The sequence below is a fragment of the Vulpes lagopus genome, chromosome 4 (genome assembly GCF_018345385.1).
Source record: "Vulpes lagopus strain Blue_001 chromosome 4, ASM1834538v1, whole genome shotgun sequence".
NCBI classification, from domain to species: domain Eukaryota; kingdom Metazoa; phylum Chordata; class Mammalia; order Carnivora; family Canidae; genus Vulpes; species Vulpes lagopus.
The window spans coordinates 101,973,433-102,001,051 of NC_054827.1; the positions used below are offsets into that span (position 1 = coordinate 101,973,433).

Consider the following 27,619-nt stretch of genomic DNA (forward strand, 5'->3'; position numbering starts at 1 on the left):
CTCGTGAGGAATTGGGCCCCATACTATATGCTCCACATGTACATTTCTTCTTCATCCTTTTATCCTCCAAACCAGAGATTGTCCCTGCATTGATTCTACATAGCTTTAATTTTGCCCTGCTATTCTGCACGTAATTGGGTGCCATTTGTTAACAGAATTTGGAAATTGCAAATTCATTTTAATAATATCTTAGGCCAAGTATAATGAGGAAAGTCAGTTATATGGTCCCAAATCATATTACAAAGCTAAAAGGAAACCAGTTTAGATGATTTTATCTATTTCTTTGCCATCCCATCCAATGTATAGTGGAGGATCAAGTTTCACTATATTGAAAAATCCAAAGATTAGTTCCTAGCATTTCAGAATTCCATTAACTTTGTAGTTGGAGCTACTGACTTTTAAAAAGAATGATGCTGTGTTTGGATTCATAGTCAGTATCACTGTGGTTTCTGGGAACTGAATGGACATGGTGGATGGTGAGAACGAGAGCCCTGCAGTGGTATGTTGTGTTCCTCAGATCCCTGGAACTGCCCACTATGGGTCCTCACTGAGGCTGCAGCTTACAAGAGCACAGACCCTAACTTCCAGCTTGAGTTGGTTGGCACAGGGGGTTCAGAAGTATGGGGCACCAGCTTTGCTGGGGCTTTGCATCCTCAGCTTCCTGCATTTTTCTTCTCCTGGCTACCCTGCTGGGAAATTTCTTCCTCTTTTTTTTTTTTTTTTTAAAGATTTTATTTATTTATGCATGAGAGACACACACAGAGAGAGGCACAGGCCGAGGGAGAAGCAGGCTCCATGCAAGGAGCCCGACATGGGACTCGATCCCAGGACTCCAGGATCCTACCCCGGGCTGAAGGCGGTGCTAAACTGCTGCACCACTGAGGCTGCCCGCTGCGCCACCCGGGCTGCCCTCTTTCTCTTCCAGCTCTTTGCTCTTTGGCATCTTCCCAGGGGCTCAGACATAGCCTCTCTTCTGGGCCTGCCACTGGAGGCAGCCCTAACTGCTTTAGTCTATGTATGTATTTGCTGATTGCCTGCCTGAGTTCTCTGTGAGATGCCTTTTGAGAGCTGAGCCCCCAAGTGGTACCCCTAAATGCCATTGAAGATGGGAGAAGGGCGTGCAAAAGACCAGCATGCTCCTGGTGTTACGGGTCTGGTTCAGGGCTGGCAACAGGTTCCATTTCCTGCACCCCATGCAGCCTCATCACTGAGCCTTTGGGCTGTAGCCTATTTGGATGGTGGAGCAGCAATCAGTGCCCGAAACTACTTTGAACTTTGCCTAGAACAGAGACAGGAGCAAATGAGGGCACTTTTCCCCAACCCCCAATTTTAATTGTGCACATAATGTAAAATTTACATATACATAACAAAATATGCATAAAATTGACCATATTAACCATTTTTAAGTGTAACCATTTTAAGAGACGTTCAATACATTCACACTCTCTGTGTAACCATCACTACCATTTATTTCCAGAACTCTTTTAATATTGCAAAACTGAAACTGTCCCAGTTTAACAAACACTGACTCTCCATTTCTGCACCATTTCCTGCCCCCCGCTCTTTGGTAATCACCATTCGACCTTCAGCCTCTGAATTTGAATACTCTAGGTACCTAATACAACTGGGACCAAACTCTATTTGTCCTTTTGTGTCTGGCTTGTTCACTTACATAATGTTTAATGTTTTCAAGGCTCATCCACATTGTCGCAGGTGTCAGAACTGCCTTTCTTTTTTTAAGGCTGCATAATATTCCATTTTTGGTAAAAAAAAAATGACACTTTGTATTGTATTCATTTGTCAGCAGGCACAGGGGTTGCTTCCACCGTTTGGCTATTGTGAATAATGTTGGTATAAACATGGGTGTGCAAATATCTGTTTGAGTCCCTGCTTTCAGTTGTTTGGGTATATAGCCAAAAGGGGAATTGCTGGATCACAATTCTATGTTTAATTCTATGGTAATTCTATGTTTAATTTTTGAGGAACCACAATACTGTTTTCTACAATTGCTGCACTGTTTTTACATTCCCACCAGCATTGCACAAGGTTTTCCAGCTTCTCCACATACTTGTCAACATTTGCTGTTTTGTCTGTTGGTTGATTGGTAGTAGCCACCCTAATGGGTATGAGATGGGATCTTATTTTTGAGGGCACTTTAAAGTTTCAGCCAATTTTAATGAAGTGTTTGAACACTTCATGGGCACACACAGATTTAAAACCTGAGGGTTCTTGGCAGAGGAAAGGAGAGAAGTGTATGAATGACTGTTAGTAGCTGATTTTGTACTGGTCATTCATTTGCCAGATGTTTTCGGCACCTGCTCTTCCTCAGGCCTGTGCTAGGGAGAGAGAAAACAAATGCAGTGTAGTCCTTGCTGCCCAGGGGCTCACAGTCTAGTAGGCTAGTTAGTGAGTGCCCAGGCACAAGGGGGAGATGAGTGCAGCCAGGGGCCTGTGGCAGAGCAGAGAGTAGAGGGTTGAGCTGGCACTAAGGTGAATTTTTTAAAAAAGATTTTATTTATTAGAGAGAGAGAGAGAGAGAGAGAGAGAGAGAGAAAGCGTGGGGGGAGGGGCAGAGGGTGAGGGAGAGAGAGAGAGAATCTTAGGCAGACCCCATGCTGAGCAGAGAGCCCAAATGCAGGGCTCAACCTCACAACCTTGAGATCATGACCTGAGCCAAAATCAAGAGTCAGGTGTTTAACCGACTGAGCCACCCAGGTGCCCCTGTGCTGCATATTTTTAGAAACAGCTCTGCTTCATAGCATGAGACTATGGCTTCATTTCCATACGGCTGCCAACTAGTTGGGAAATTGGGGAAAGCCATTGAATCTCTTTAGAGCTCTTTTTTATTCATCTGTAAAATGGATATTATAAAGGTATAAGGCTCAAGAGTTCTTGGTTAGTGATCTGTGACTCAGGAGACCTGCAGATGGAATTCAGAAGACCTCTTGAAATTTCATGCAAACTCTTTGTTAAGTATAGTTCTTTGGAGAAAGGACCCAGCTTTTATCAGACTTTCTGAGAGATGCAGGACTGGAAAAAAACATGATTGATCTCAGAAGCTCCCCTCCCCACCTTTCCATTCATCAGTATCCACATCTGGATAGCCCCTCCCTGGCCCTTCAGGTCTTCTCTCCCTCCTCTGAGTGGTGGGTGGTGACTTGGGCCTGCCCCGAGGTTCAAATCAAGTAAGCAGAAGCTTAGCCAGGGTTGGCGAAATTAAATCACTCTGAGAAAAATCGATGTTAGTGAAATTAAGTCACTTGATCTTAAGAGCAACATAGAAGATTTTTTCCATAGTCATTGTGCTATTTCCTCCCTCTAGGTATCTTACAGTTCTTTCTGTTGGCTTCTCATGTTCTTTGTGAGGAGAAGCAGCTTTGGGCACCTATAGACATCCCAGTTGGGGAACCAGGGGTTCATCATAGGTTTGATTAATCAGAAAATATCAATCTAAAGTATTACAGTCTCCTTACTGTTGGAGGAGACCTTGCTTAGTTTAAAAATGATTCAGAAGGCACGTTAGAATCTTGCCATACTTTTCTGCCATTGTGGGTATCAGTTACTACGTTCCTGTAGCTCTGCCAGGATGCTGCAGGGGAGGGCAGCATCCATGCCTTACAGAGCCTGTTGGATGTAGAGATTCTGTTGCCAGCGGCCCAGCTAATGTGTGAGTGAGGATGGGACCCCCCTCTTAGGATGCTGTGGGCAGGGCTTGCGTGGTATGGCCCTGGAAGCAGGATGATAAAATGTTTGTTAGCTACTTTGGGAGTGGTTTAAGGCCAAGGAGATGGAACACAGGAGGAATGGACTACAGAGCACTTATTGTCATTTTAATGATGATTATAATATAAAAAGGCATGCTTTTGGTAAGACACATAACCAGAAGGTAAGGTGCAAACCCACCGAGCCCCCTCCTCTCTTCAGCTTCTTCTTTCTTCCATTCTGCTTCCCACAGGTAAGCTCTGCAGATACTTGCCACGCATAGCAAAATGTCATGTCCTCAGTCTCTTTAAAACAGAAGTGTACAACTTGTGTTTTTTTTGATGTAATGTATCTTGGATATCTTCCTGTAGCAGAATAATCTACTTTGTTTTTAAAACGGCTTTGGGTGTACAAGTAATACATGAATATATGCTCCATGTAAAAATGAAAATGACACATCACAGCATAGAAGGTGGCAGCTGTAACCTATCCTCTCCCAGCCCCCCAGAGGCAGCCACCCCTTATAGCTCATTGAGTAGCCTCAGGTGTTTTCTCCTGTGTGTGTGTATATATACCCCTGTATAACCTGGGGAGGGGGTTGGCAGGTGAGGAGGGAAAGTAGCCACAGAGCAATATAGATAGTTGTGGGTTTTTTTTTTAAATTTTGTATTTTTTTTGAGGAGGGGGCAGAGGGAGAGGGGGAGACAGACTCCCAAGCAGACTCCCCACCCATTGCAGAGCCCTATGTGGTGCTCCATCTCACCAACCTTAGATCATAACCTGAGCTGAAATCAAGAGTCAGACGCTTAATAGATTGAGCCATCCAGGTGCCCCTAAATGCTTAATAGATTGAGCCATCCAAGTGCCCCTAAAAACAAACATAAATACAGTCCCTATTGTCCTGAGTCTGTCTCTTTTAATATAACTCTTTTCTGTTAAAATAATTTTAGATTTACAGAAAAGCTACCCCAACAGTACAGAGTGCCCACGTGTCCCTTCACAGCTTCCCCTCTAACACCTGGCATGGCCATGATATATTTGCCACAACTAGGGGGAATGTCCCTACATTTCTGTTTATTACCTACATTGAATACCTGATTTGAATCTCACCAGGTTTTGCCCAGTAATTCTCCTGTTTCCCAGCATCCCAGACAGGGTCCTGCATTACATTTAGTCTCTGGGTCTCTGTTACACCCTCTGGTCTGTTACGGTTTATCAGACTTTCCTCATCCTTGGTGGCTGTGAGAGTTTTGAGGAGCACTGGTCAGGTGTATGTAGAGTGTCCCTTCATTTGGGTTTAATGGCTTTCCTATGGTTAGACTGGGATCATGGGTTTGGGGTGGGAAGACCCTGGAAATAAAGTGCTTTTCTATCATAGCCCATCCAGGGAACACCCTGTCAGCGTGACTGATCCCCAGTGATGTTAACTATGACTACCTGGCTGATGTAGTGTTCACTGGGTTTCTCTGCTTGAAAGGGCTTTTAAAAAATCAGCTGCAGGGCACCTGGGTGGCTCAGTGATTGAGCATCTGCTTTTGGCTCAGGTCATGATCCCGGGATCTGGGAATGGAGTCCCACACAGGGCTCCTTGCAGGGAGCCTGCTTCTCTTTCTGTCTAGGTCTCTGCTTCTCTCTCTATGTCTCTCATGAATAAATAAATAATATCTTTCCCCAAAATCAGCTGCATATTGATACTCTCTGTTCTTTTCAGCTGTTCTATATTGAGCACTGTAGGAGCCCTTGGTAGTTTCTGTGAAAAATGGGCATTTAGGTTGTTTCTCAGTTTCTGATTTTATGAATAAGATTCTAGGGAATACGTTTTGTCTGTTTGCCCCAGCTGTGTGAGGGAATGGGTCCCTAGAAGCAAGTGGCTGGGTCCCAGGTTTTGGGAATTCCAATATTTGTGATGATGTTGCCTTCCCAGAATGGCTGTAAATGTGCTGTTTATACATTGCCTTGTGTCCACTCAAGCTTGGTGTTATTAGATTCTCAATTTTTTGTTAATCTGATAAACTAAAAATGTTTTAGTTCACACTTCTCTAATCACGAAAAGTGTGTTTATGATGCCCTGGAAACTTTAATGTAGATGAGCGCAAGAACTGGACTCTCCAGTAACATTTGATAAACATCTATTTAGTGCTAAACCCTAATAGAAAAAAGTTTTGGGATCTAGTCTCAAGGAATCAGACCCTTCATTAAAAAATTTTTTTCCACAACCTCTACCTAATATATTCTCCTTGGTCATAGGCCAAATAGGTTAAAACCTAAAAATAGGTTTTAAATGTGGAAAGCACTTGATACATACTCTCCGGGTTGTTAATTTTCCATTTTATACAGTGGTGAGAGTTGCTGTCTTGATGGTATGTGGAGGCTGTTAGGGAAGGGAGAAATACATCTTGCTCTGGAGTACTAGGGGATGCTGCGTAACATGAGCCTGGGTGGGATACAGGCGTAGTCAAGCCACAGGGTCCTTAGTCTCCAGGGTCATTGCATTTTACCAGGGCTTTGGCTCATGTCTCTTTTGTCGAGGCATTGCCTTCCATAGTGAGCATGGAGGGGCAGGTGGAGCATGTGTAAGCCCACTCCCTTGCCTCTAACCCTGTTTCTTAATCCCACGTGAACACCCATTTCTCAATTCCCTTTGATCTGCTGTTCCCCAGCGATGCTGTGACTGAGAGACCCACAAGGCTGGGTCTGGAATGAGCAGAAGGCATCAACGGCATGAGGTGGTGTTGGCCATGGGCAGGTGAGCACTAACCCTACCTGCAGATGGTGTCACCTGCGTGTGGGGGAACAGGATTTATTGCTCTATGGTGGGGATGCAAGGCTTTTGTTTAGATTTTTTTTTCTCCCTTGAAAACAACTCCATTTGAATCACGTACCTTGAGCGTGGTTCCTCGGCAGGTCCTGGGGAAGGCTGGTCTGCAGATTCTGAGCATGGCTGCTGTCCAGCAGCCCCTGCCTCCAGCTGCACAACCCAGAGGATGCTGCTGACTTGGTCACTGGTGCCCCGTGGGCAATGGTGTCCCCAGTGCACTGACCACAGAGACTGGCCTTGTCAGAGTGCCCATAAGTGGGGCTGGCTCCACCTCCCCAGGACTTGTTTATTTCCTGGTAGAATGATCATCTGTTTTCTGCACTTCCCTGCTGTCTAGGGTAAAAACCTTAAAGGCTGCACCCTGCCTTATCCTAAAGATAAGGGAAAATGGAGAAACTGTGGCCTCTCTCAAAGCTCCAGTGGTGGGGCTCCTCCACTTCAACTGTCTTTCTGGCTATTATCTGTTACCCAGTAGCACGGAGTACTGGCATTTACCCTATTGCACTTAGTTGCCATGCTTTTATTTAATTTTGTAAACTAAAATGTATCCTTGTTCTTGTCTACATAAATGTACCATGCTACTGCCTTTTTAGCAGATTAACACAGTAACATGCTGGCGTGCAAAGAGTGCAGGGAAAGGGAATTAGAGGAGTATCAGAGGGGTGACCCCACTGCCTCTTTTGTTCACGGGTACCCAAGTCATGCCAGGCACATTCATTCTCTATGACAGTCTATCTAGTGGGCATGCGTGTCACCCCTTCACTAATGAGAATGAGCCTTGGGCAGTCTCTAGGGGCCTGGCTATACCACTGTGTGGCTTTGCAAACACCTGCCACTTTCTTGAGGTGAGTGGTAATGGCAGGATGGCTTTGCCCCCTTCCCTTGGGGTCTCCGCCTGCAGGGTCCTGGCCCCAGCACCCCTGAACCCACTTGAATGGAAGGTCTGGGTGAGAGGGGATGCAAGATGCTGGTGGAGGGAAATTTTGTCCCTCATATCTCACTAAGTGGTTTGAATGTAAGAGTTGCTCCTGCTTGTCCAAGTTTTGCATATAGTTGAGAGTTACATTGTTTCGCAACCTGAACCTGCAAAGGAAAAGAAGAGCTTCTCCATTGCTGTAGAAGAACATAGAGATTTTTTCTGTTGGCTGGTAGCTCTATTAACATTAGAGCATCTGTGTGATCTGAATTTCATCATCAAATGAACGTGTATGCTGGGGTTGAGGGGGGCTGACTTCTCTGTGACTTGTGGAGGAAAGTTTGACCTAAGTAGAATTGTTATAAAGAGCGAGGTGTAGAAGGAAAACTATTTGAGAGTCGCGATAAAGGTGGGTTGATGATTTCATGGGAAGGCAGGGAGCAATGAGGGGTAGTTGTCTGATGGAGTTGAAATCCTGTGTTCCAGATTTGCGAGCTCCGTCTCCATCCACCAAGGAAAATATCGCATATACAGAAAGATTTCTTGTAGTTGGGTGAGATTGTGTTTTCTGTCTGTTTTTTTTCCCGGTGGTTTGTGAACAACAACAAAGGAAGAATTTGACATTCTGTAGTGGAGTTAGCTTATGGCAATAGTATATGCTTTTCAGTGGAACTTGAGTTAAAAAATGAGAACCCCCTTAGTCACTTTCTTGTCCCTTTATGTGTGGGTGGAGATATCTGTAAGGTTCTTTACAGGTTTCCTTTGTTGTTTTCCTGTGACAAGTCAGGGCTTCAGGCTTGACTGAGTGTCTGCCTGAGAGCCTTTAAAGGGGTGCCTAACATGTACGTGGAGAGGGGTTCTCGCACATATGCATCTGGCGGTAGCATCTTTGTCACCTTGCAGTGCATCTGAAGAGGAATTCTCTGCTCCAGGATGGTAGGAGGAAATCAAGATTTAAGCCTCAGCTCTGCATCCCCCCTCCCCCCCATAGCAGAGTGGCCCCTGTGGGTTATTTGGTTGTTTAGTCTCTGTTCTCAGTTGTAAATGAAGCGAAAGACACAGCTACAGAGTTATCAGTAGTAAATACAATCAAGCTTAGAAGAGCGCCACAGAAATTTTTATTACCTCTCTAGGCAGTCCTGCCTGCCTTCATGTAATCCTACTGTGTGTTCTCATATGGAGCCCACATCTCCACCAACCCACTGCAGTGTTGGTCTGAGTTTTGTGTTCCCCTCCCCCATCAGGGTCATGTAGGACCCTATAGCCATTCCCCATGAAAGGGATTTCTGGTCCTTATTCCTTTCTGGCTGTCACATGGATGCTCTCCCATTTGGTCTCTCATCTCTTTTAACTATGGAGACAGAAACTCAGTTTGAGGAAGTCTCCTCTGGTCCCTTACCCTACTAAGTCTCCCTTAGTATACAGTCTAAGTCCACCTGACTTTTTTTTTTTTTTTTTTTTGGCAGCCACAACTCCCCATCATCACATGCAGAAATTATATCCAATTAAATCTCCTGAGTCTTTTTCACACCTCCTACATTTGTGCGTTTCTTTTTTTTGCACCCAAGTGTCCAAATAACATTATTTCCTCTCAATTGCAATTCCAATCTGTTGATCTTTTTAGCTCTTGACTCTGTCATCCAATGTATTTGCCATCTCTCCTAGAAACTTGGCATCCTTGAATTAGATAAACATTTTATCTCTGCTGTCGTTCAAGTAATTGATAAAAATGTTGAAACATATAGGACTCAGAAAGAGCCCTGTGGCCTTCCACTGGAGACCTTCCTTGGGCCATTCATTAATCAGCACATCCGAGGGTGAATGGCGCATTTACCTGGCTTGTCAAATGTTGCTCAACAAGGATGTGATGATATTTTAACGAGGCACACTATAGATAAAGTCGTGTCCCTACAATCTACCAATTAAAAAAAATCCCTATGCTAAGAAGAAAAAAAATCCAATTAAGGCTTATGACCATGGCTTTGCTCTGCAGCACTTTCTTTTATTCTGTCTTTGGTTGATAATACTGCTGGAGTACAGTGGCAAATATTACTACCTGGTTGCTTGGGTATTGGGCTGTTAGCTAGAATAGAGTGGGATTGAGTGAGGGATGTTTGATCTTTTTGGGGAGGTTTGGGAGGGCACTGGTACAGGACACCCTCTCTTGCCAGGACACTGAGAGTGGTTTCCGTGGGCTGCTATCCAGGCTGGTGGATGGATGCCCACATGGCACAAATGGAGAAATCCCAAATGCAGAGAGTACCTGGTCTTGGTAAAAATTGTAGCATGCCTCAGTGAAGGAGTCAGGGATGCACCGGCTTCCAGATGCTTGGATAAGCATAGCATGGAAGAAATACCTCTCTGGAGGTGTTAGAGCAGAATAATGAATGCAGATGTGAAAGATACAAAGGCCTTTGCAAGAGTGGGAGTGATGACCTAAAGGATAGCAGGAGATTGTGTATGTTGGAGGGGGAGGGGTTGACAGGCTGGAGTGTGATTCCCCTTGTCATGCTTCCTCTGACACATCTTACAAGGCAAGAGCTGCGTGGAGCTACAGATGGATCTGGCCATAAGACACAACTTGCCAACACCCAAGGCTTGAAAATTGATGAAATAGAGTGAGAAGAATTCTGCCCTTGAGTCATATCAGATAGTGAGGGTCAGCCACAGGCTAGTTTGTGGAGGCAGTGAATGCATGTGGGGTTTTAGCTTCTGCTCACTCTCTAGGGAGGTGCATGCAGGCACCCAACTGTGTGACCACTTAACCTGCCTCGGGTGCTCGGAGCCCTTTTCCTGGGGGAGTCTGTGTGGGACTCTTACTGAGGCCCTCTGTTTGTGCCCCAAGGTCTCTGGCCATGCTGGGTGCAGCCCCACAGCCATGCCTGGCCTGGTGGCATAGTTCTAGATGCCCAGCCTGTCGGTGAGCCTGCTTTCCTTCCCACTGGGCTCTCCTTGGTCCTTGGTGGTAGATGGGCTGCACAGCCTGTCTTAAGCTGTCCGTTTACACTTGTGTGACCCACATGAGGGGCGGAATAAAATGCAGTAAAAATGCAGTAAAATTTCCCTTATACTTCAAAAAAAGTGTGGTAAAAATACGCGTAACATAAAATTTACCATTTTAACCATTTTTAAGTATACAGTCATGCTAAGACATTGACGCTGTTGTATAGCGCGTCTCCAGAACTCTCTTCATGTTGAGAAAATGAAGCCCTGCACCCATTAAACAATGACTCTCCCCTTCCCTCCCCACACAGCAGGCACTGTGCTACTTTCCATCTCTACGACTTTGACTACTGTAGGTACTGGACTCATACAGTATTTGTACTTCTGTGATTGGCTGATTTCACTCAGCAAGAGGTCTTCAAGGTTCACTCATGTTGTAGCAGATGTCAGAATTTCCTTCCTTTTTAAGGCTGAATAATATTCCATTGTATGAATAGACCACATTTTGTGTATCCATTGGTTCATCAGTGGACACTTGAGTTGCTTCCTCCTTTCAGCTACCGGAAATAATGCCGCTATGGACATGGGTGTGCAATCCTATTTTTGTTTGGCTCCTGACCACTGCCAGGATGGCCATTCTCAAACTCCTTATATTTATAATATTCATGCTCAAGACTCCCCCAAGGTCTTTCCATTGCTTTGTGAGTGCTGAGGTGGTGCAACCAGTTGAGATTTTCCCCTGGGTCTCTCTCTCTCTCTTTTTTTTAAGATTTATTTTTCCATTTATTTATGAGAGACAGAGAGAGAGGGGCAAAGACATAGGTGGAGGGAGAAGCAGACTCCCTGGGGGGAGCCCAGTGTGGGACTCCATCCCAGGACCCTGGGACCTTGCCCTGAGCTGAAGGCAGACGCTCAACCACTGAGCCATCCAGGCATCCCTTCCCCTCGGCTTCTTTAGTGCCTCCTGTTGCAGGCTTCTCTTTGCCCTCCTCTGGAATGCCTCGCTTCTCTTCCTGCTTTCTCCAGACCTCTCCCTCCTCTTTCTTCTCCACTGCTTAAATCCCTGCCATCCCTCCCCCAGATCCATGCTGTCCCCTCTGCCATCAGCAGCTCCTGCTGTGTGTTGTTTTGGTTAGCCTTGCTTGTCACAGGATAGCTCTCTCTGAGCAACAGAGAGCCAGTGCCCTGGCATGTTTTGTGTGATGGTTCTTTGTAGTAGGTATGAGTTGACTCATTGGACATGCAGCGGGGAGCATCTGAGTGTGCATCAGGTCCACGGTGCTGACTCTGTTAGGGTGGCTGCAGGTGAGCCTGGGAGTCTGCATGGGAGAACATGGAGTGCACTGATTTTAGGGCCCATCTGGACTGACTGCTCCACCAAGGCAGGAATATGTTGATTTTGTTCACTGCTGACTTCCAAGCACCTGGAAAGTGCATACATATTGATACATGGTAGGTATTTTGTTGGAAGAATAGGTAAATGTAGTCCCAAACCTGCATCTAAATCGTGGGGGAAGGTTACCTGGGTAGGTCAGTGGTTAGCATCTGCCTTTGGCTCAGGTTGTGATCCCAGATCATGGGATCAAGTCCTGCATGGGGGGCTCCCCATGGGGAGCCTGCTTCTCCCTCTGCCCATGTCTCTGTCTCTGTGTGTCTCTCATGATTATATAAGTAAAATCTTTAAAATAAATAAGTTGTGGGGAAACAGAGGCACAGAGCAACGAAGGAGCTGACCTCAGTCTAGGTGGCAGGCAGTCTCTTCCCCTCTGACAAAGCTGCCAAATCAGCTAAAAAGCCTCCAGGATTCAAGAGACTGACCTTTAACACTGTATCCATGAAGAAGTGTAGCCCAGTGCAGAGGGAGCAGATGAGTGGAATTTGTACACTGATAATCAGCTTGTTTAGATAACTGGCTAATTGAAAGAGTACAGGTCACTTGAGGTAACTGGAACATTATAAAATATTTTTGAAATGAGGATGTGAACTGGAATGATGTAACGTGTTCTATAAAAGCCTGTGAGATAGGATGGGGGCCACAGGGCTGACTTTTATTTGGAAGGTTAGCCTCGTTCTGAGCAGAAAATCCAAAGTCAGGAGAGGGGCGAACAGAAGGCAGAAGGAGCCCCTATTTTCCAGGTCAGGCTGCAGCTTCTCTGCTTGCCTCCTCCTGGCTCCATAGCTCACCTCCCGGCACCCAGGGCCCCACAGCACCATCCGCTGGCTGTACAGATTCCCCATTTGGAGGTTCTGGGTACTGTCTGGCCTACACTTGTGTGCCTGGTGGTGGTGAAGAGATGCCCCCAACCCGAGGAGGCCTGGCAGTGAAACCTGATGCAGGCTTCCAAAGGGCCTGTGGGTGCTGAGTGGCTGGTAGTGGGGGGAGTAACCAAGGGAGTCTAGTTCATGAGTTTTGCTTCATCAGAAAGGCAACCAGCTCTACAGGTGCCTGGGTGGCTCCACCAGTGAAGTGTCTGCTTTCAGCTCAGGTCATGATCTCAGGATCCTGGGATCGAGCCCAGCTCTACAGGTGCCTGGGTGGCTCCACCAGTGAAGTGTCTGCTTTCAGCTCAGGTCATGATCTCAGGATCCTGGGATCGAGCCCCGCGTTGGGCTCCGTACTCAGTGGGAAGCCTGCTTCTCCCTCTCCTTACACTCTTCCCCCCAAAAGGCAACCAGCCACTGGGACTGGGAATAGAAGTGCTTTTAAAATATAGGGACTTGGAATATTGGACTTTTGATATTTTAAGATCAGAAGGGAGTTTGGAGGGGTACCTGGGTGGCTCAGTAGTTGAGCGTCTGCCTTCAGCTTAGGGCATGATCTGGGTCCTGGGATAGAGTCCTGCATCTCACTCCCTGCCTGGAGCCTGCTTCTCCCTCTGCCTATGTCTCTGCCTCTTTCTGTGTGTCTCTCGTGAATCAATCAATCGATCTTTTTTTAAAAAAAGAAAGGAGTTTGGAATGACCATCAGATCAGGCAAATTTGTTTTCATGAAGACCCAGGAAAATAAGTGTTGTTCCTCCATTTGAGCAAATACAGCTTTATTCTGCACCAGTCTGTGTGGTTCCAGATGCTTTATGTGATGGGGACACTGCGGCTTATGTTCCCTCCCATCTTTGAAGTATTTCCCAGTGAAGTTTCCATTTCTTCACTGGAGAGGCAGGATGTAAACATCTCAGCCCGCTTTGTGAATTCTTTGCCACATTGTAGCATACTTTGTTCATGGGCAGAGACTTCAGGGCTACATCTTATGTGTGAATGGATTTTTAGATTATATTTATGTGTGTGATAGAGGTGGTTCTTCTGTGGGACAGTGAAGGATGATTTGCACAATGAAAAATACACTTAATTTTTAATTTCTGTTCTAAAAGTCACCTGTGCAATGCAGTCCCTTACATTCTTATGGCGGTCTGTAGCTACTGAATTTGTCAGGTTGTGAGGACTGCTTGCTGCATGTGTAAAATACCAATGTACATATACAATGTAAACACATTCTCATTGACACATGAAGATAAAAAGGCATGACATGAATTGTGTCTGTTTACACTTACACAGAAAATTCTACTATAATAAACTCTGGAGTATCCATAGTGTTTGTTATCACAACACTGTCTTTCTCCCCCCCCCCCCCCCATTTCTGATTTTTTTGGTTCCTTGCAGTCTGGGGATGAGTGGGTGGAAAGAAACCCATGCCACCACCCCTCCTCTGAGCACACGGAGTAAGTGCTGAGACAATATGGGGTAGGGGCTGCAGATTCAGCAGCTGCAGGTGGACAGTGCTATGACCACTCCATCTCTACCCCATTTTCCTCCTGCTTTGCTGTGTTTCGTGCAGTTTCTGTCTGTTGCTTGGGGGATTTTCTGATAGAGTGAAGATCAAATTAAGAAATACAAGTGCACAGCTTTTATGCATGCCACATTGCAAATATGAGTGTGTGGGGAAGGTAGTGACATATGAGGAGGGTTAGAGTATTACTTTCTAGGGCAGTGGTTCTCACTAGGTGGTACCCAGACCAGCAGGGTCAATATCACTGGGCACTTATTAGAAACACAAATTCTTGGGTCCCCGCATCTGTGTGTTAACAAACCCTCCAGGTGGGTCTGATAAACACCTCAGGATTTTGAAGGCCGTTCCACCAGCAAAACCAAATTGACCTTGAAAGGGCTCATCTTAGTCTGTTTCTAGCTTCTGCCCTGTTGTGGCTCTTGTTTCTCTCCCTGTCACATGGGCTATACTCCTGAGGGCTCCTAGAACTGCCACCAGCCACCCCATGTGTGAACCTCTCCTTCTGCCCAGCATCCTGATCCCTGCCTTTGCTGGCAAGACCGTGCTCATTTTTCAGATCATCCTCAAGGATCCCCTCCTTTGAGATGGCTTCCTGACCTTCCCAGAGATGGGGAGTCATGGGCCCCCTTCTTTGTGGTCCCATAGCCCTGCTCATTGACCTATTAAAACTTTTACCTGGGACGCCTGGGTGGCTCAGTGGTTGAGTGTCTGCCTTAGCTCAGGACATGATCCTGGAGTCCAAGGATTGAGTCTTGCATGGGGCTCTCCGCAGGGAGCCTGCTTCTGCCTTTGCCTGTGTCTCTGCCTCTCTCTGTGTGTCTCTCATGAATGAAAAAATAAAATCTAAAAAAAAACAACAACAAAACTTTAACCTCATTTAATTTGCCACTGGCTAGAGAGGTGGTTGCTTTCGCCCCTAACAAAATTTAGTTACACACGAACCCTCTCCTAACCTCTTAAACCAGTGTGGCTTTCACAGAGTCCAGAGTTTTTATGGTACTGACTTATTGGTTCCAAAGAATTCATTTTAAGGGACATAAAGAACTTGAATAGAGAGAGCCAATGCCTGGGGGGAGGAAAAAGAAAAGGTTTTATTATGTTGGACTTTACCACCAAGAAGCAGAGGTGACAACTGTTTGACTGTCATTTTACTCATTATCTGCCTATAGACCTATAGTAAAATGATGCTAATTATGCTTCCCAATGTCTTTTATTTCCATCTGTAAGCTGAGACTGTCCCATATTTTTTTTTAAAATTTTTTTTGTTTTTATTTTTTTATTTATGATAGTCACAGAGAGAGAGAGAGAGAGAGAGAGAGGCAGAAACACAGGCAGAGGGAGAAGCAGGCTCCATGCACCGGGAGCCTGATGTGGGATTTGATCCCGGGTCTCCAGGATCGCGCCCCGGGCCAAAGGCAGGCGCCAAACCGCTGTGCCACCCAGGGATCCCCTGTCCCATATTTTTTAAAGAAGAGTTGATCACAGTTAAAAACATTTTAATTAGGTAACTACCTCCGATCATCTTTAATGGAATTGGTGTCAGAAGGCTCATCAACAAATTTGTTCATTTCCCCCCCTTTGTTGTGTGTTGTTAATATTTAGTTTGGGGCAACAAAACAGATGAATGTTTTTGATTAATGTTTAATTTATGTGGTAACATTGCCTAGAGCTCAGTGCTGGCCAGAGGAACACAAAAGCACTTCTCTGATCTTTAGGGCAGCTTCCATAGGGTAGGTATGAACAGCCCATTTTGCAGGTATAAGAAGGGTATGTGCCCTCTTGAGGGCAGGAGCCCATAAATGGCACTTGGGACTCAGACCCAAGTCACCCCATTTTTCTTTTTCTAGGACACAAGATTGTGTTTAGCATAGAGTATATACCAAAGCTATATTAAATCTCTTCTGTAACTCTTCCACATACTTAGATACATAGCTTTTCTCTTGGACGTTTTTTTCCTCAGGCAAATGCCTGTTATTAACCCATCTCATATTAGCAGATTTATTTCTTAAATGTGTAGTTTGTTTGTGCCATTCATTTACATCCCTAGAGCAGAAGTTCTACCTTTTAATGTTTTAAAAATACATTGGAATTTATTGGGAGCGGTGTTTTTTCAACTGAAACACTTTATTTAAAATTTTGTTTTGGGGGAAGTGATTTCTACCCCTTTGCCTGCCTTCCTGCCTTCTTCCTGCCAAGGGGGCCTGGCTTGGGTACCAGGCCATCCTTGTTCCTCCCATCCTCATCCCTTCCTATACCCACTGCTCCTGCATTGGAGGCCCTCCATCTGTTTCGGTTCTGCTGTTGCTGTTCACTGGCTTCGGGCCTGCTGCCCAGGGCTCCCTGTCCCTACCTTCCACTGTGTTCTTTCCCTCTGCTTCCTGTTTGCCTTCATTTCCATAAGCTTCCGTGATTCTTTAAGGGCCGGCCTGAGATCTCACATTCCAGTGCCTTTCCTAAAGTCAAGTTATTTGGATATCTGTTGTTTTGAAAAGGGAGAAAGAGTGTTTTGCAATTTCCTTTTAATCATCAGTGAGTAGTAGCAAGGGTGTGTCTCTCTTTCATGTGCTGTGTGGAGTATTTACTCCTTCACTGCTTGTATTACTTTATGGCACCAAGGAAGCATGTTGTGCGTTCTCTTTCCTGTTTGTGGCTTGTGGCTTTTGAACCCTGTGTTATCATTCCTGGTCCAGCTGGGTTTTCCTTTTTCTGTTCCTATCACAAAATACCCTAAAGGCTGACAGTATCACTAACAGCATCCAAAACAGCTGGTGGCTGGGTCCTGCCTTGCACTCTGTGGCTTGGGCTTGTCTTCTCTTCAGGAATAAGTGGTTAGTTTCTTCCCACTTTTTTTTTTCTTCTCTTCTATAAATGTGGAACAAAGTGTGCCATGTGGAGGCAGCTTGAGAAATCCGTCCATTCTAGCTCTGTAGCGTGGCTTGTTAACTGAATGGTCTATGCAGGCTGCGGAATGGGAGGCAGAGTGAAGCTGATTCTTTCCTAGTGTTTTTTTTTTTTTCCTAAGATTTTATTTATTTGACAGAGCAAGCGAGCGCTGTCAAATAATCGCAGCAAATTGGGGGGAATGGTAGAGGGAGAGGGAGAAGCAGACTCCCCGCTGAGCAGTGAGCCCGAGATCATGACCTTAGTCGAAGGCAGATGTTTAACTGACTAAGCCACTCAGGCGCCCCCTTAAGTGTCTGTTTTGCTTAGAATATAAGAGTTTGGCTAACTTTGGTGATGAGTCTTCATGCTCTTTCACCGGGTGCTGAATTTTCTGGTCTGTGGGAAATGATAGCAAGTAAATTGTTCCCTAACGCCTTACGATACAATCAAACACACATTGGGATGCAATAATAGATTGCATCCAAGTACTCCTCTATAAAAACTTGTGTTTATCATTTAAGAGTGAACTAATATACTAAATTTATAATGACATAGAATGATTAGAACATTTTAGGCTGGGCACAGGAAAACATGAGTAGTACAAAAGTAGGAAAGACTTCCACAATGAGTCATTGACCTGAAGCTATCATTGGGTGATATTTCTTGGTTTTGGGAGTACTCTGGTGGCAAATATCTGAGAGGTGCCTTGTTCTCTCCATTCCATTTTAGGTTCATTTTGGACCTCAGTCAGGCAGCACATCTTTACTGAAGCTGCTGTGTACCCGGATGTTAGGCATGGGAGACAGGCAGAAAACAAATACAGAGCCTCTAATTTCAGTGAGGGCAACAGATAGTGATTGCTCAACTAAATACATCCTTTTATGTCCTGACACTTTTCACACATGAAAAGTGCTGTGGATATGGTAAAACAGGGAAATTAAGGGGGGGGGGAGACAGTTGAGGAGGACTCTCAAAGCTCTGATGGGGTGATGTGAGAATGGAAAGCCATAGCACGAGATTGGGGGACCTCCATGTGACAGGGAAGCACCCCAGATAGCAGGGGATGAGGAGAGAAGGAGCTTGGTGGCCACCATGTACTCAGCAAGAACATACTAGCAGGTGAAGTAGAAGTCAACAGGGATGAGCCCCTGTGAAGTGGTGCTCGCTCAGGGATGGGCTGGGGGACAGAGGCTGGACCATGGGGAAGGTGTTGCTGTAGATGAGGCTGGAGATGACAATGGCTCAGGTGAGGGTCGGAGCAGTGGAGATAGCCAGATATGGTGAAATCCATTCATTTTGCATGTGAATTAATGGTGTGTGCACCAGACACCAAATACTGCTTCAGGTTGTGAGGGGATCATTGTGGGTGAGATAGAAAATAATTCCCCCTCCCTCTGGAGCCAGTGTTCTAGGGGAAGAGATCAGAGGGAGAGACTCCAGAGTGAGAAGAAGGCCTGAGGAGGGCAAATGTGCACTAGGAGGATGGAAGTGAGTGGGGTGGTTAAGGAATAGTGACTTGAAGAAGTGGGGCGTCCTGGTGGGAAGAACATCCCACCTTCCCACAGGCTTGGGAGCTGGAGCCAAGAGGACTGTTTTTTCAGCTTTTCTGAGATATTATTGGCATTAATATATGTCAGTTTAGGGATCCCTGGGTGGCGCAGCGGTTTGGCGCCTGCCTTTGGCCCAGGGCGCGATCCTGGAGACCCAGGATCGAATCCCACGTCAGGCTCCCGGTGCATGGAGCCTGCTTCTCCCTCTGCCTGTGTCTCTGCCTCTCTCTCGCTCTCTGTGTGACTATCATAAATAAATAAAAAAATTTAAAAAAATATATGTCAGTTTAAGGTGTACAATGTGATGATTAGACACACGTATACATTGCAAAATGATTACCATGAAAAAGTTAACACCTCCATCTTCTTACATAAATGTAATGCGTGTGGAGATAACATTTAAGATCTCCTCCTCTAGCGACTTCCAAGAATACAGCATTGTCAGTTCTAGTCACCACACTGTACCTTAGATCCCCAGATATTACTTATCTTAGAGGTAGGAGTTTCTACCCTTTGACCAACACCTCTACGTTTCCCCCACCTCCCAGCCCCTGACAGCTACCATTCTAACTCCATTTCTATGCATTTGGCTTTTTTAGATTCTAGGTATAAGTGAGAACATAAAGTATGTGTCTCTTTGTCTGACATTGCAGTTAGCATAAAACCCAAGAGGATTGGGTATGCAGTGTAAGGGGAAAGAAGAATCAGGAATGACCCTTTTGATTTTTAACATGTGCTATTCAGAGAATGGGAGTGCCACTGACCAAGATAGGACAGCACAGGAGGTGGATTTTGCGGGGTGTAGGGAATGAGTTATTAGACACCTAAATGGAGATGTTGAGTAGGCAGATGGATGTGCAGCTCTGGACCTGCCAATGATATGCATTTGACAATCATTCAGTGTATGGGTGGCAGAGGAAGCCAGTCATCCATGTGAGAGGACAGAGAGGGGGAGGCGGAAGCCAGAGGCCAGCATTTAGAGGTTGGGTAGGAGAAGAAGAGTGGTGAGTGAGTGTGGGAATCAGAGAGGCCTCAAAAAGGAGGCAGTGTCAAGTGGCTAAAAACTTTAAGTCACATGAGGACAGGAACGATCACTGGCTTTGATAATGTCATCAGGGGCTTTGCAAAGAGTGGTTCGGTATCATGTTTGGGGCAGAATCTTAGTTGGAGTGGTTTGGAGGTAACCAGTTGGTGAGGATGCTAAGAGCTGGGACTATTCAGAAACTGTGTCAAGTTTTGCTGTGAAGGGGCCATATGTAAGATGTGTCACTTTATATGAATGGCTTGACTTCTCTAAATCTGCTTCTTCACCTTCAAAGTGGTGAGGATATTATGTAGTGTGAGGTGCTATTGAAAGCATTACATGGGGTGAAACAAAATGAAACAAAGCTTCCTTCATAGCCCTTGTCCAGCATGGAATGTTCTCAGAGCCATTCTCTTCTTGCTTATAGAGGCTTCATTTTTCTCATCAGTAGAAGAAGGGAATTGGACCAAATGAGGTTTCAAATTCTAGGTTTTCAAGCTTTGCCTGCTTCCTTGGCTTTTGGTCCCCTGGATTCCATCCCCTGCCTGCCATTCTCTGTCCAGTTTTTATCTATGGCTCTAACCCCGCTGGACTTACCTCTCTTCTCTTTTCCCTCTCCTATTCCATTTTGTTTGTCTTGCACTTGGCCACCAGAATGTTCCTCCAAAAAAAGGCCTCTTTTGGGCTTCTCTCTCATTCAAGAGTCTTAAGAGGGGCTTATTCCTGAGATGAAAGTTTCCATCCCTACCTGTGACCTTTTATGACTTGGACTCTACCAAACTCCTTTCCTCTGCTCTTCTCTACACTCCTGGCCATCCACATTGCTGTCTCTTGAGTATATATTGTTCTCCCTTTTCTCTGGCCTCTGGAATGTTAATAGCCAGGTTTTTTTTTTATTATTAAAGATTTTTATTTATTACTTGGAGGGAGGGAGGGGGAGAGAAGAAAGAGAGAGAGAGTGTGCACGAGAGGGGGGGGGTCAGAGGGAGACGCAGACTCCCTGCTGAGCAGGGAGCCTAACTTAGGGCTCGATCCCAGGACCCCGGGATCATGACCTGAGCTGAAGGCAGACACTTAACTGACTGAAACACCCAGGTGCCCCTTAATATCCAGTTTTAAATACCACCCATCTTACAGCAGCCAAGGCATGTGTGGAGCTTTCCTGGGAACTGCAATAGAAAGAACCTTCTCTCTTCAGGAAGTTCCAAGGCTACCTCCAGTCTGTCCTGCTTAGCTCAATTCACATCTAGAGTGTATTCTCTTTTTCGTTTTTCCTTTTAAAGATTTTGTTTATTTATTTGGGAGGGAACGAGAGAAAGAGAGTGAGCACAAGCAGCAGGGAGAGGCAGAGGGAGAGGGGAGAGGGAGAAGCAGATTCCCTGCTGAGCAGAGGGCCTGACACAGGGCTTGATACCAGGACTCTGGGATCATGATCTGAGCAGAAGGCAGATGCCAACATATTGAACCACCCAGGCACCCCTAGAGTGGATTTTCATTGTGCACATCACTGCCAACCTTCTGCTTCATATGACCATTGTTTGTCATGGGTCTTAGCTCCTGGCTTTCACCATGAGCCTCTTCAGAGGGTAGACACTGCTTCTTTGCACCTCTTACAGTGTCTTATGTGTTGAGTGCTCCAAAAATTAATGAATTACATCAATCAGAAAACTTGACTCTGAGAAGCTTTAATGGAAGGCTTGGGATTATGAAATCGTAAGAAAGGGTATTATTGAAGGTTTGTAAGTGTGTCTGTATACGTGTCTATATTTTAAAAATAAACCTTCCAGTGTTGAGGCTATTTTATCAAAAGTTTTTGAAATCTGCAGATGCCTTGGTCCAGTAATTCTACTTCTAGGGATTTATTGCAAGAAAACAGTCTTGGATATTTGCCGAGAATGTTCATTGGAATGTTGTTTATGATGTGAGAAGCTGGAATAACCTAAATATCCAACAATAGGGGATTGGTTTAAAAATATAAAAGAACTAGGGGTGCCTGAGTAGCTCGGTTGAGTATCCACCTCTTGGTTTCAGCTCACGTCATGATCTCAGGGTTCTAGATCAAGCCCCGCATTGGGCTCTGCACTCAGTGCAGTCTGCTAGAGATGATCTCCCTCTGCTCGTCCCCATGCTCATGCTGGCTCTCTTTCATGTGAATAAATAAAAAAATTAAAATGAAAAAAAAAACCTCATGGTACATACTCATACTCTAGAATTACTGTCTCTTTAAATTGATGACATATAAGGACATTTAATGATTTGGCAAAATGTTCGTATGAAGTGAGGGAAAGTATTGTCTGATTTCCTTTACCTTAATTAAATTACTTATAGAGAAAGGATCACTGGTATAGGCACTGTTAATAGTGATTATCTTTGGATGTTGAGATATTGGTGGTTTTTACTGTCTTTTTGTTGTCTATTACCAAGACTTTCTACAAGAAGCTTGCTTTCTTGGTTAATAAATTATTATTGAAGTTGGGATTATATACCTCTTTTATTCATAAAAACACACATTCTTGTCTTGCTTTTTTTTTTTTTTTAGAATTTTATTTATTTATTCATGAGAGACACACAGAGAGAAAGAGGCACAGACACAGGCAGAGGGAGAAGCAGGCTCCATGTAGGGAGCCCAACATGGGACTTGATCCTGGGTCTCCAGGATCACGCCCTGGGCCAAAGGCAGGCACTAAACCGCTGAGCCACCCAGGGATCCCCCTTGTCTTTCTATTAAAGGAGCCTCAGTATCTATATTCATATATTATTGGGAAGAATACGAGGCCACCTGGTCTGTGTCAGATGGTAGCAAGAAATGTGGGGAACTTCTGTGGGTCCCTACTTTCTAGGTCATAGTGACTGTTCTCCAGTGTAGACTATTGCATGGTTTTCTTGAGGCTGGATGCAGTAGTAAGCTGTTGTTTCTTGGCTGCTGAGCTATTTGTTCAGATTCTGGGCATTGGTGCTGTGCAGAAGGGGTGGGGAGTGTGCAGCCTGGAAGCTATAAAGTCTTAACTATGTAACCTTGACTCTCCTCTGTGCTTCTGTGTGACCTTGAGCTCTGAGCTGTGGTTTGCACATCAGTAGGATGGGGATGGCATCTCCCATGGTCACTGAGTATGTTGCACAATATCTGGCCCAGTGTAGACACTTCATGAATAATAGTCTACACCTACGGTTAGTCTGCAGCCAAGAACAGAGTCTTATTTCTTTAATAATACTAATACAGGTTTCCTGAAAACTGGCCATATTGTGGGTTGGGAAATAGTTCTAAAAATGATTTCCTTTTAACTCAGACATGTCCTGCCCTTGCCCTCTTGTCTCCCCTCAGTCTGTGGGCCGGGCATCGACATCCGCAATGACTATCAGCAGCTGAAGCGCCTGGAGAACTGTACAGTGATCGAGGGCTACCTCCACATCCTACTCATCTCCAAGGCAGAGGACTACCGCAGCTACCGCTTCCCCAAGCTCACGGTCATCACCGAGTACCTGCTGCTGTTCCGTGTGGCCGGCCTTGAGAGCCTCGGGGATCTCTTCCCCAACCTCACGGTCATCCGCGGCTGGAAGCTCTTCTACAACTACGCCCTGGTCATCTTTGAGATGACCAACCTCAAGGATATTGGGCTTTACAATCTGAGGAACATTACTCGGGGGGCCATCAGGATTGAGAAGAACGCTGACCTCTGTTACCTCTCCACAGTGGACTGGTCCCTGATCCTGGATGCAGTATCCAACAACTACATTGTGGGGAACAAACCCCCGAAGGAATGTGGGGACCTGTGTCCAGGGACAATGGAGGAGAAGCCCTTGTGCGAGAAGACTACCATCAACAATGAATACAACTATCGCTGCTGGACTACAAATCGCTGCCAGAAAAGTAAGGATGATGCTGTTGTGGCTTTCTCTCTGCGCCTTTTACCCCTCCTGCTCTCCCTTGCCCTTTCTCCTCTTCTGAATGTGCAGGTTCCGCTGGGGGTTCTGCTGAGGGTTCTGCTGGGAGGGTGTGCTTGTGTTGCATTGAGGATGAGGCCACCTGCCCTGTGCAGGTTGAGGTCTTGCTTGGCTTCCTTTTGCACTCGGGAACTCATGGAATACAGGACCTTGGCGTGGCTGCCATCAAGAGCATCCAGATCATGTCTTGGATATAATCCGTCACCCTTCTGGGCTAGAAGCTTGCTGATCTTAAGCTTTAGATTCCAACAAGAAAGGTGACCTGGTGTGCTTGGAAGAGCCTAAGCCCTAGCAGTCAGGGACTGCTTACCTATCATCTGGCTCATCCTTTGTGGGATGGCAGGACTTCCTTTGTATGAATATACTTGGACTGTGGTTGAGTAAAGGGAAAATAAAAATTCACTTCACATCCTGTGGAGGTGGTGACCTCCATCCTGTCCTCCCCAGTGATGGTTATGATGCTTAGGTATGCTGGTTTATAATGGAGTACCTCACCACAATGAGAGAGCCCTGGACCAGATTCTAGGAATCCCAGATTCAGGCTGTACTTGCAGGTAGCTGTGTGGTGGGTGCACTTGTACACTCCAGGCTTCCATTTCCTTTTTCCTACCCGCCCCCCCACCCGCCGCCCCAAAGAGTTGTGCAGATCTTATGAAATCACCTAGTAAAAAGACTTTGAAATGTATTCACTGCTCTGGGGGGTCACGTGGTGACATTTTGAAGCTTCTTATTTACCAGTAATATGCTTATTTTTCTCTTGAGTATAACCAGGCTCTTGAATTATTGTGATCAATTACCTTGAGACCCAGGTTGTTTGGTATTAGAAGGCAAGTCTGGGCCTTTGCCGTGTTGCTTTCAGCAATGTTTAGGTATGTTGGCCAGGAAGGTTCCTCTCCCTGGTTAGAAGTCAGTGTGGTAGCTATAAATAGCTATTATTTAATGGTTGGCCCAGTTAAAGACCCAAGGAGCTCATGTATTCTAGCTAGTCATGAAGAGCCAAGAAATCCCAAATTGGTAGGCTTGTCTAAACCATGAAGTGTATAAAATAAACAAATCAAAGGCCAGACCCCACAGGTAGCTGTTCTTTCTGTTCCCCGTCCAGCCAGGGTTGAAGCAGGAAAAGGATGGCTTCTTTGACTCAGAACACACTTTTATTCTATCAGTTCATCAGTGTGTACATGAGGATTTGATTAATAAGGGAAGGGGTCTCATTGGCTGTGACCAGGAAGGCCGAGAACACCATGAGGCCTCTTGATGGGTCCCTGTTGGCTAGGGTTGGAGGAAGGCACTGTGCTAAAGTCACATTTGTGATTAATTAAAATTCTACCCTATCATTAGGTTACCCACTGGTTTGAGAAAACAACAGAAATCTCTTTTTAAGTAGTCTTGACATTTTAAAATTTTATTTTAAAAGAAACCAGCGTCATCAAGGGAGGCATCATGTGTACTGGGAAGATTTTTGGATGCGGTATAGTGGCCTGAGTGTCTTTGGACCAGTCTGTCCTTCTGGGCCGTAGTTGGGCATCTTTCGAATGTTCCTAACAGCAGTCCCATATTATGGACTCAGTGGCAACCAAACATGTGCACAGAACTGCTTTGGAAACTCATAAGCTCTTTACAAAAGGGAGGTGTTATTTAAAAAGTCATTAGGTGGGCACTTATTCAGTGATTCAGTCCATGTTTGCTTTGGCCTCACTGTGGATTTTTGGCCATTTCTGACCAGCTGGTTGTTGAAGAAGCCTGGAGCAGGCGAGAGGCCTGGGTCCTGGGTCCAGGTCTGGTAGCTGCAACCGGGAATGAGCAAGTAATTTAAGTTGCCTGGAGCTCTGTTTCTTCATCTGGGATTAGATCTTACCTTTCTCATCAGGCTCTTGGACTATTAAAAAAAAAGGAAAAGCACCAGAAGAAAGCAATGGGGTTAGAAACTGGGACTTGGTGCTGTTACAGCTGATGCTGACAGGCCTGTTGGCTGAACACCCGTCTCCCCAAGGCCACACCCCTCAGCCTTCTCCACTGCCAGTTGTGTCAGCCTTATTGACGTTTTTCTGAGATTTTACAAAGGAGTGGTTATTGACAATTATGAACAGCATTCAAGGAAACTGTCTTTCCTTCATCTCGGAGTTTCAGGAAAACTCCAGTATGGGCAGGTTTCTTAGAGATTCTCTAATTGAATTGGCACCCTCCCTTTACATAGAGTCCCTGTGGACTGTGTGGTCTGGTGGGTAGCTACCCGCCACCTGTGGCTTATTGTGTGCTCAAACCATGGTCTGGTCTGAATTGAGACTCGCTCTAAGCATAAAATACATTGAATTTCAAAGACGTAGAAGGAGGGAAGAAAAAGTAAAGTAACTTCTTCATATTTGCTCTATGGATTCTGTGTTGAAATGACAATATTTTGGAACCTACTAGGCTAAGTAAACTACGTTATCAAATTAATTTCACCTATTTCTTTCACTTTTCATGTGGCTACAAGATCGTTTGAAATTACAGGTGTGGCTCACATGCTCTTTAGAGAACTCTTCCTTGTGGCCATGTGTTCTCCCCCATTGTCTCTCTGGCTGAGCCTGGTAGTGCTGTGATGTTCCTACCCCCCTCTAGTAGGACGCTAGGAAACATCCAAGGAGCCAGGAGCCAGGTGAAGGGCATTGAGTCCAGACAGAATGTCTACCTAGAAGTCAGCATGAGCATTAAGATGGCCATTTAAAACGATGAAGAGTGGAAGAATCCCATTCAGTCATTCTTCACAGGGCTGCCTACGGAAGTAAAGAGAGCATCTGGAGGGCTACGTCAGATCAAGGATGTGTGTGAAATTTTTGACACAACAGAGAAACACTCAATTATGGGGTGCTGATATGCAGTTTTTACTTGACGCTCTACCTTAAACTCCTTCTTTGCTATCATGACTGTGTGGCTGGCAGGCAGCTTCATAGATAGCCCCATTGAGGAAATGACTACTTTATGGGTTCCCTACATGCTTTGGTATTTCTCTGTTGTCTTAGGATTTAAAGGGGTGGTTTTTATTTTTGTTTAAAGATTGTATTCATTTATTCATGAGAGACACAGAGAGAAAGGCAGAGACATAGGCAGAGGGAGAAGCAGGCTCCCTGCAGAGACTCGATCCCGGGACCCTGGGATCACCCCCCAAGCCGAAGGCAGACACTCAACCCCTGAGCCACCCAGGCATCCCTAGAGGGGTGATTTTATTCAGGCTTGAGTTACTCCTAAAAAGTGACTGACCCTTAAAAAAGTTGTGTACAGCATTTTCCTTTCAGTGAAAATGAAACTGGTGTCCCTTACATTTGGCACCAGTGAGTCCTCCTCTGCTGCCTTCCCATAGCATTTCTCTTCCTATCTCTACAGCTGTTTCTTTGCTGGCTCCTTTTCCTTGGTTTGGTCTTTACTACCTGGCAGACTTCAGACTTCCATCCTAGGCCCTTTTCACTGTCCCTGTTCCCCCAGAACTGTCTCATCTGGTGCTTTAATATCCTTCTGCTGCATCTGATCTGCAGATATCATCTCCAGCCTAGACCTCTTGGTGAGCCCCAAACAAACCCATTCCTGTCCAGACAACTGTGGGCATCTCAGTGTCTGCTGGGCTTCTTGGGCTCCTCACTTCTACCCATTGTTTTTCTTGTATTCCTCCTTGGCATAGGCAGCATTCTTATATACTCACACTCATGTCAGAAACCTGAGTGTCCTTTGGATTCTCCCTCCTCTGGTTGAATGACAAGCCCTTTCCATCCCAAATGTTTCTCGAATCTTCTATCCCCTGCTATCCCCTCTGCCATTTCAGTGACATGGCCTCTCTCCACCTGTGCCCAGGCCCAGTGAACTCCCTAACAGACACTCTGATCCATAAGCTCCACTTCCTGAAATCTGGTAGTAGGAGCCCATGAGATCTCATGAAACTGGGCCATGCCCCTGATAAGCCACCTCCCTGCCTTCTGCATGCAGTATCTTTGGCCCATGATGGTGCTCTTCTGTGCTGACCAACTGGCCGTCCTCATCGGCAGAATCCTTGCCCGTTGGTGGAGGACTTTTGGACTTTGCAGACTC

General features: G+C 45.6%; 1 protein-coding gene across 3 annotated transcripts in view; it reads left to right on the plus strand.

Moving 5' to 3' along the window:
* IGF1R (insulin like growth factor 1 receptor) overlaps positions 1-27,619 on the plus strand; it is a 304,252-nt gene that overhangs the window by 32,078 nt on the left and 244,555 nt on the right. For 2 of the 3 annotated variants that reach the window (XM_041753582.1, XM_041753584.1), the window contains exon 2: positions 22,944-23,489. In XM_041753582.1, the coding sequence (XP_041609516.1) occupies positions 22,944-23,489 (546 nt within the window). Of the gene's footprint in view, positions 1-6,408; positions 6,449-22,943; positions 23,490-27,619 lie in introns of those variants that run through there. The other variant, XM_041753583.1, reaches the window with a different exon arrangement.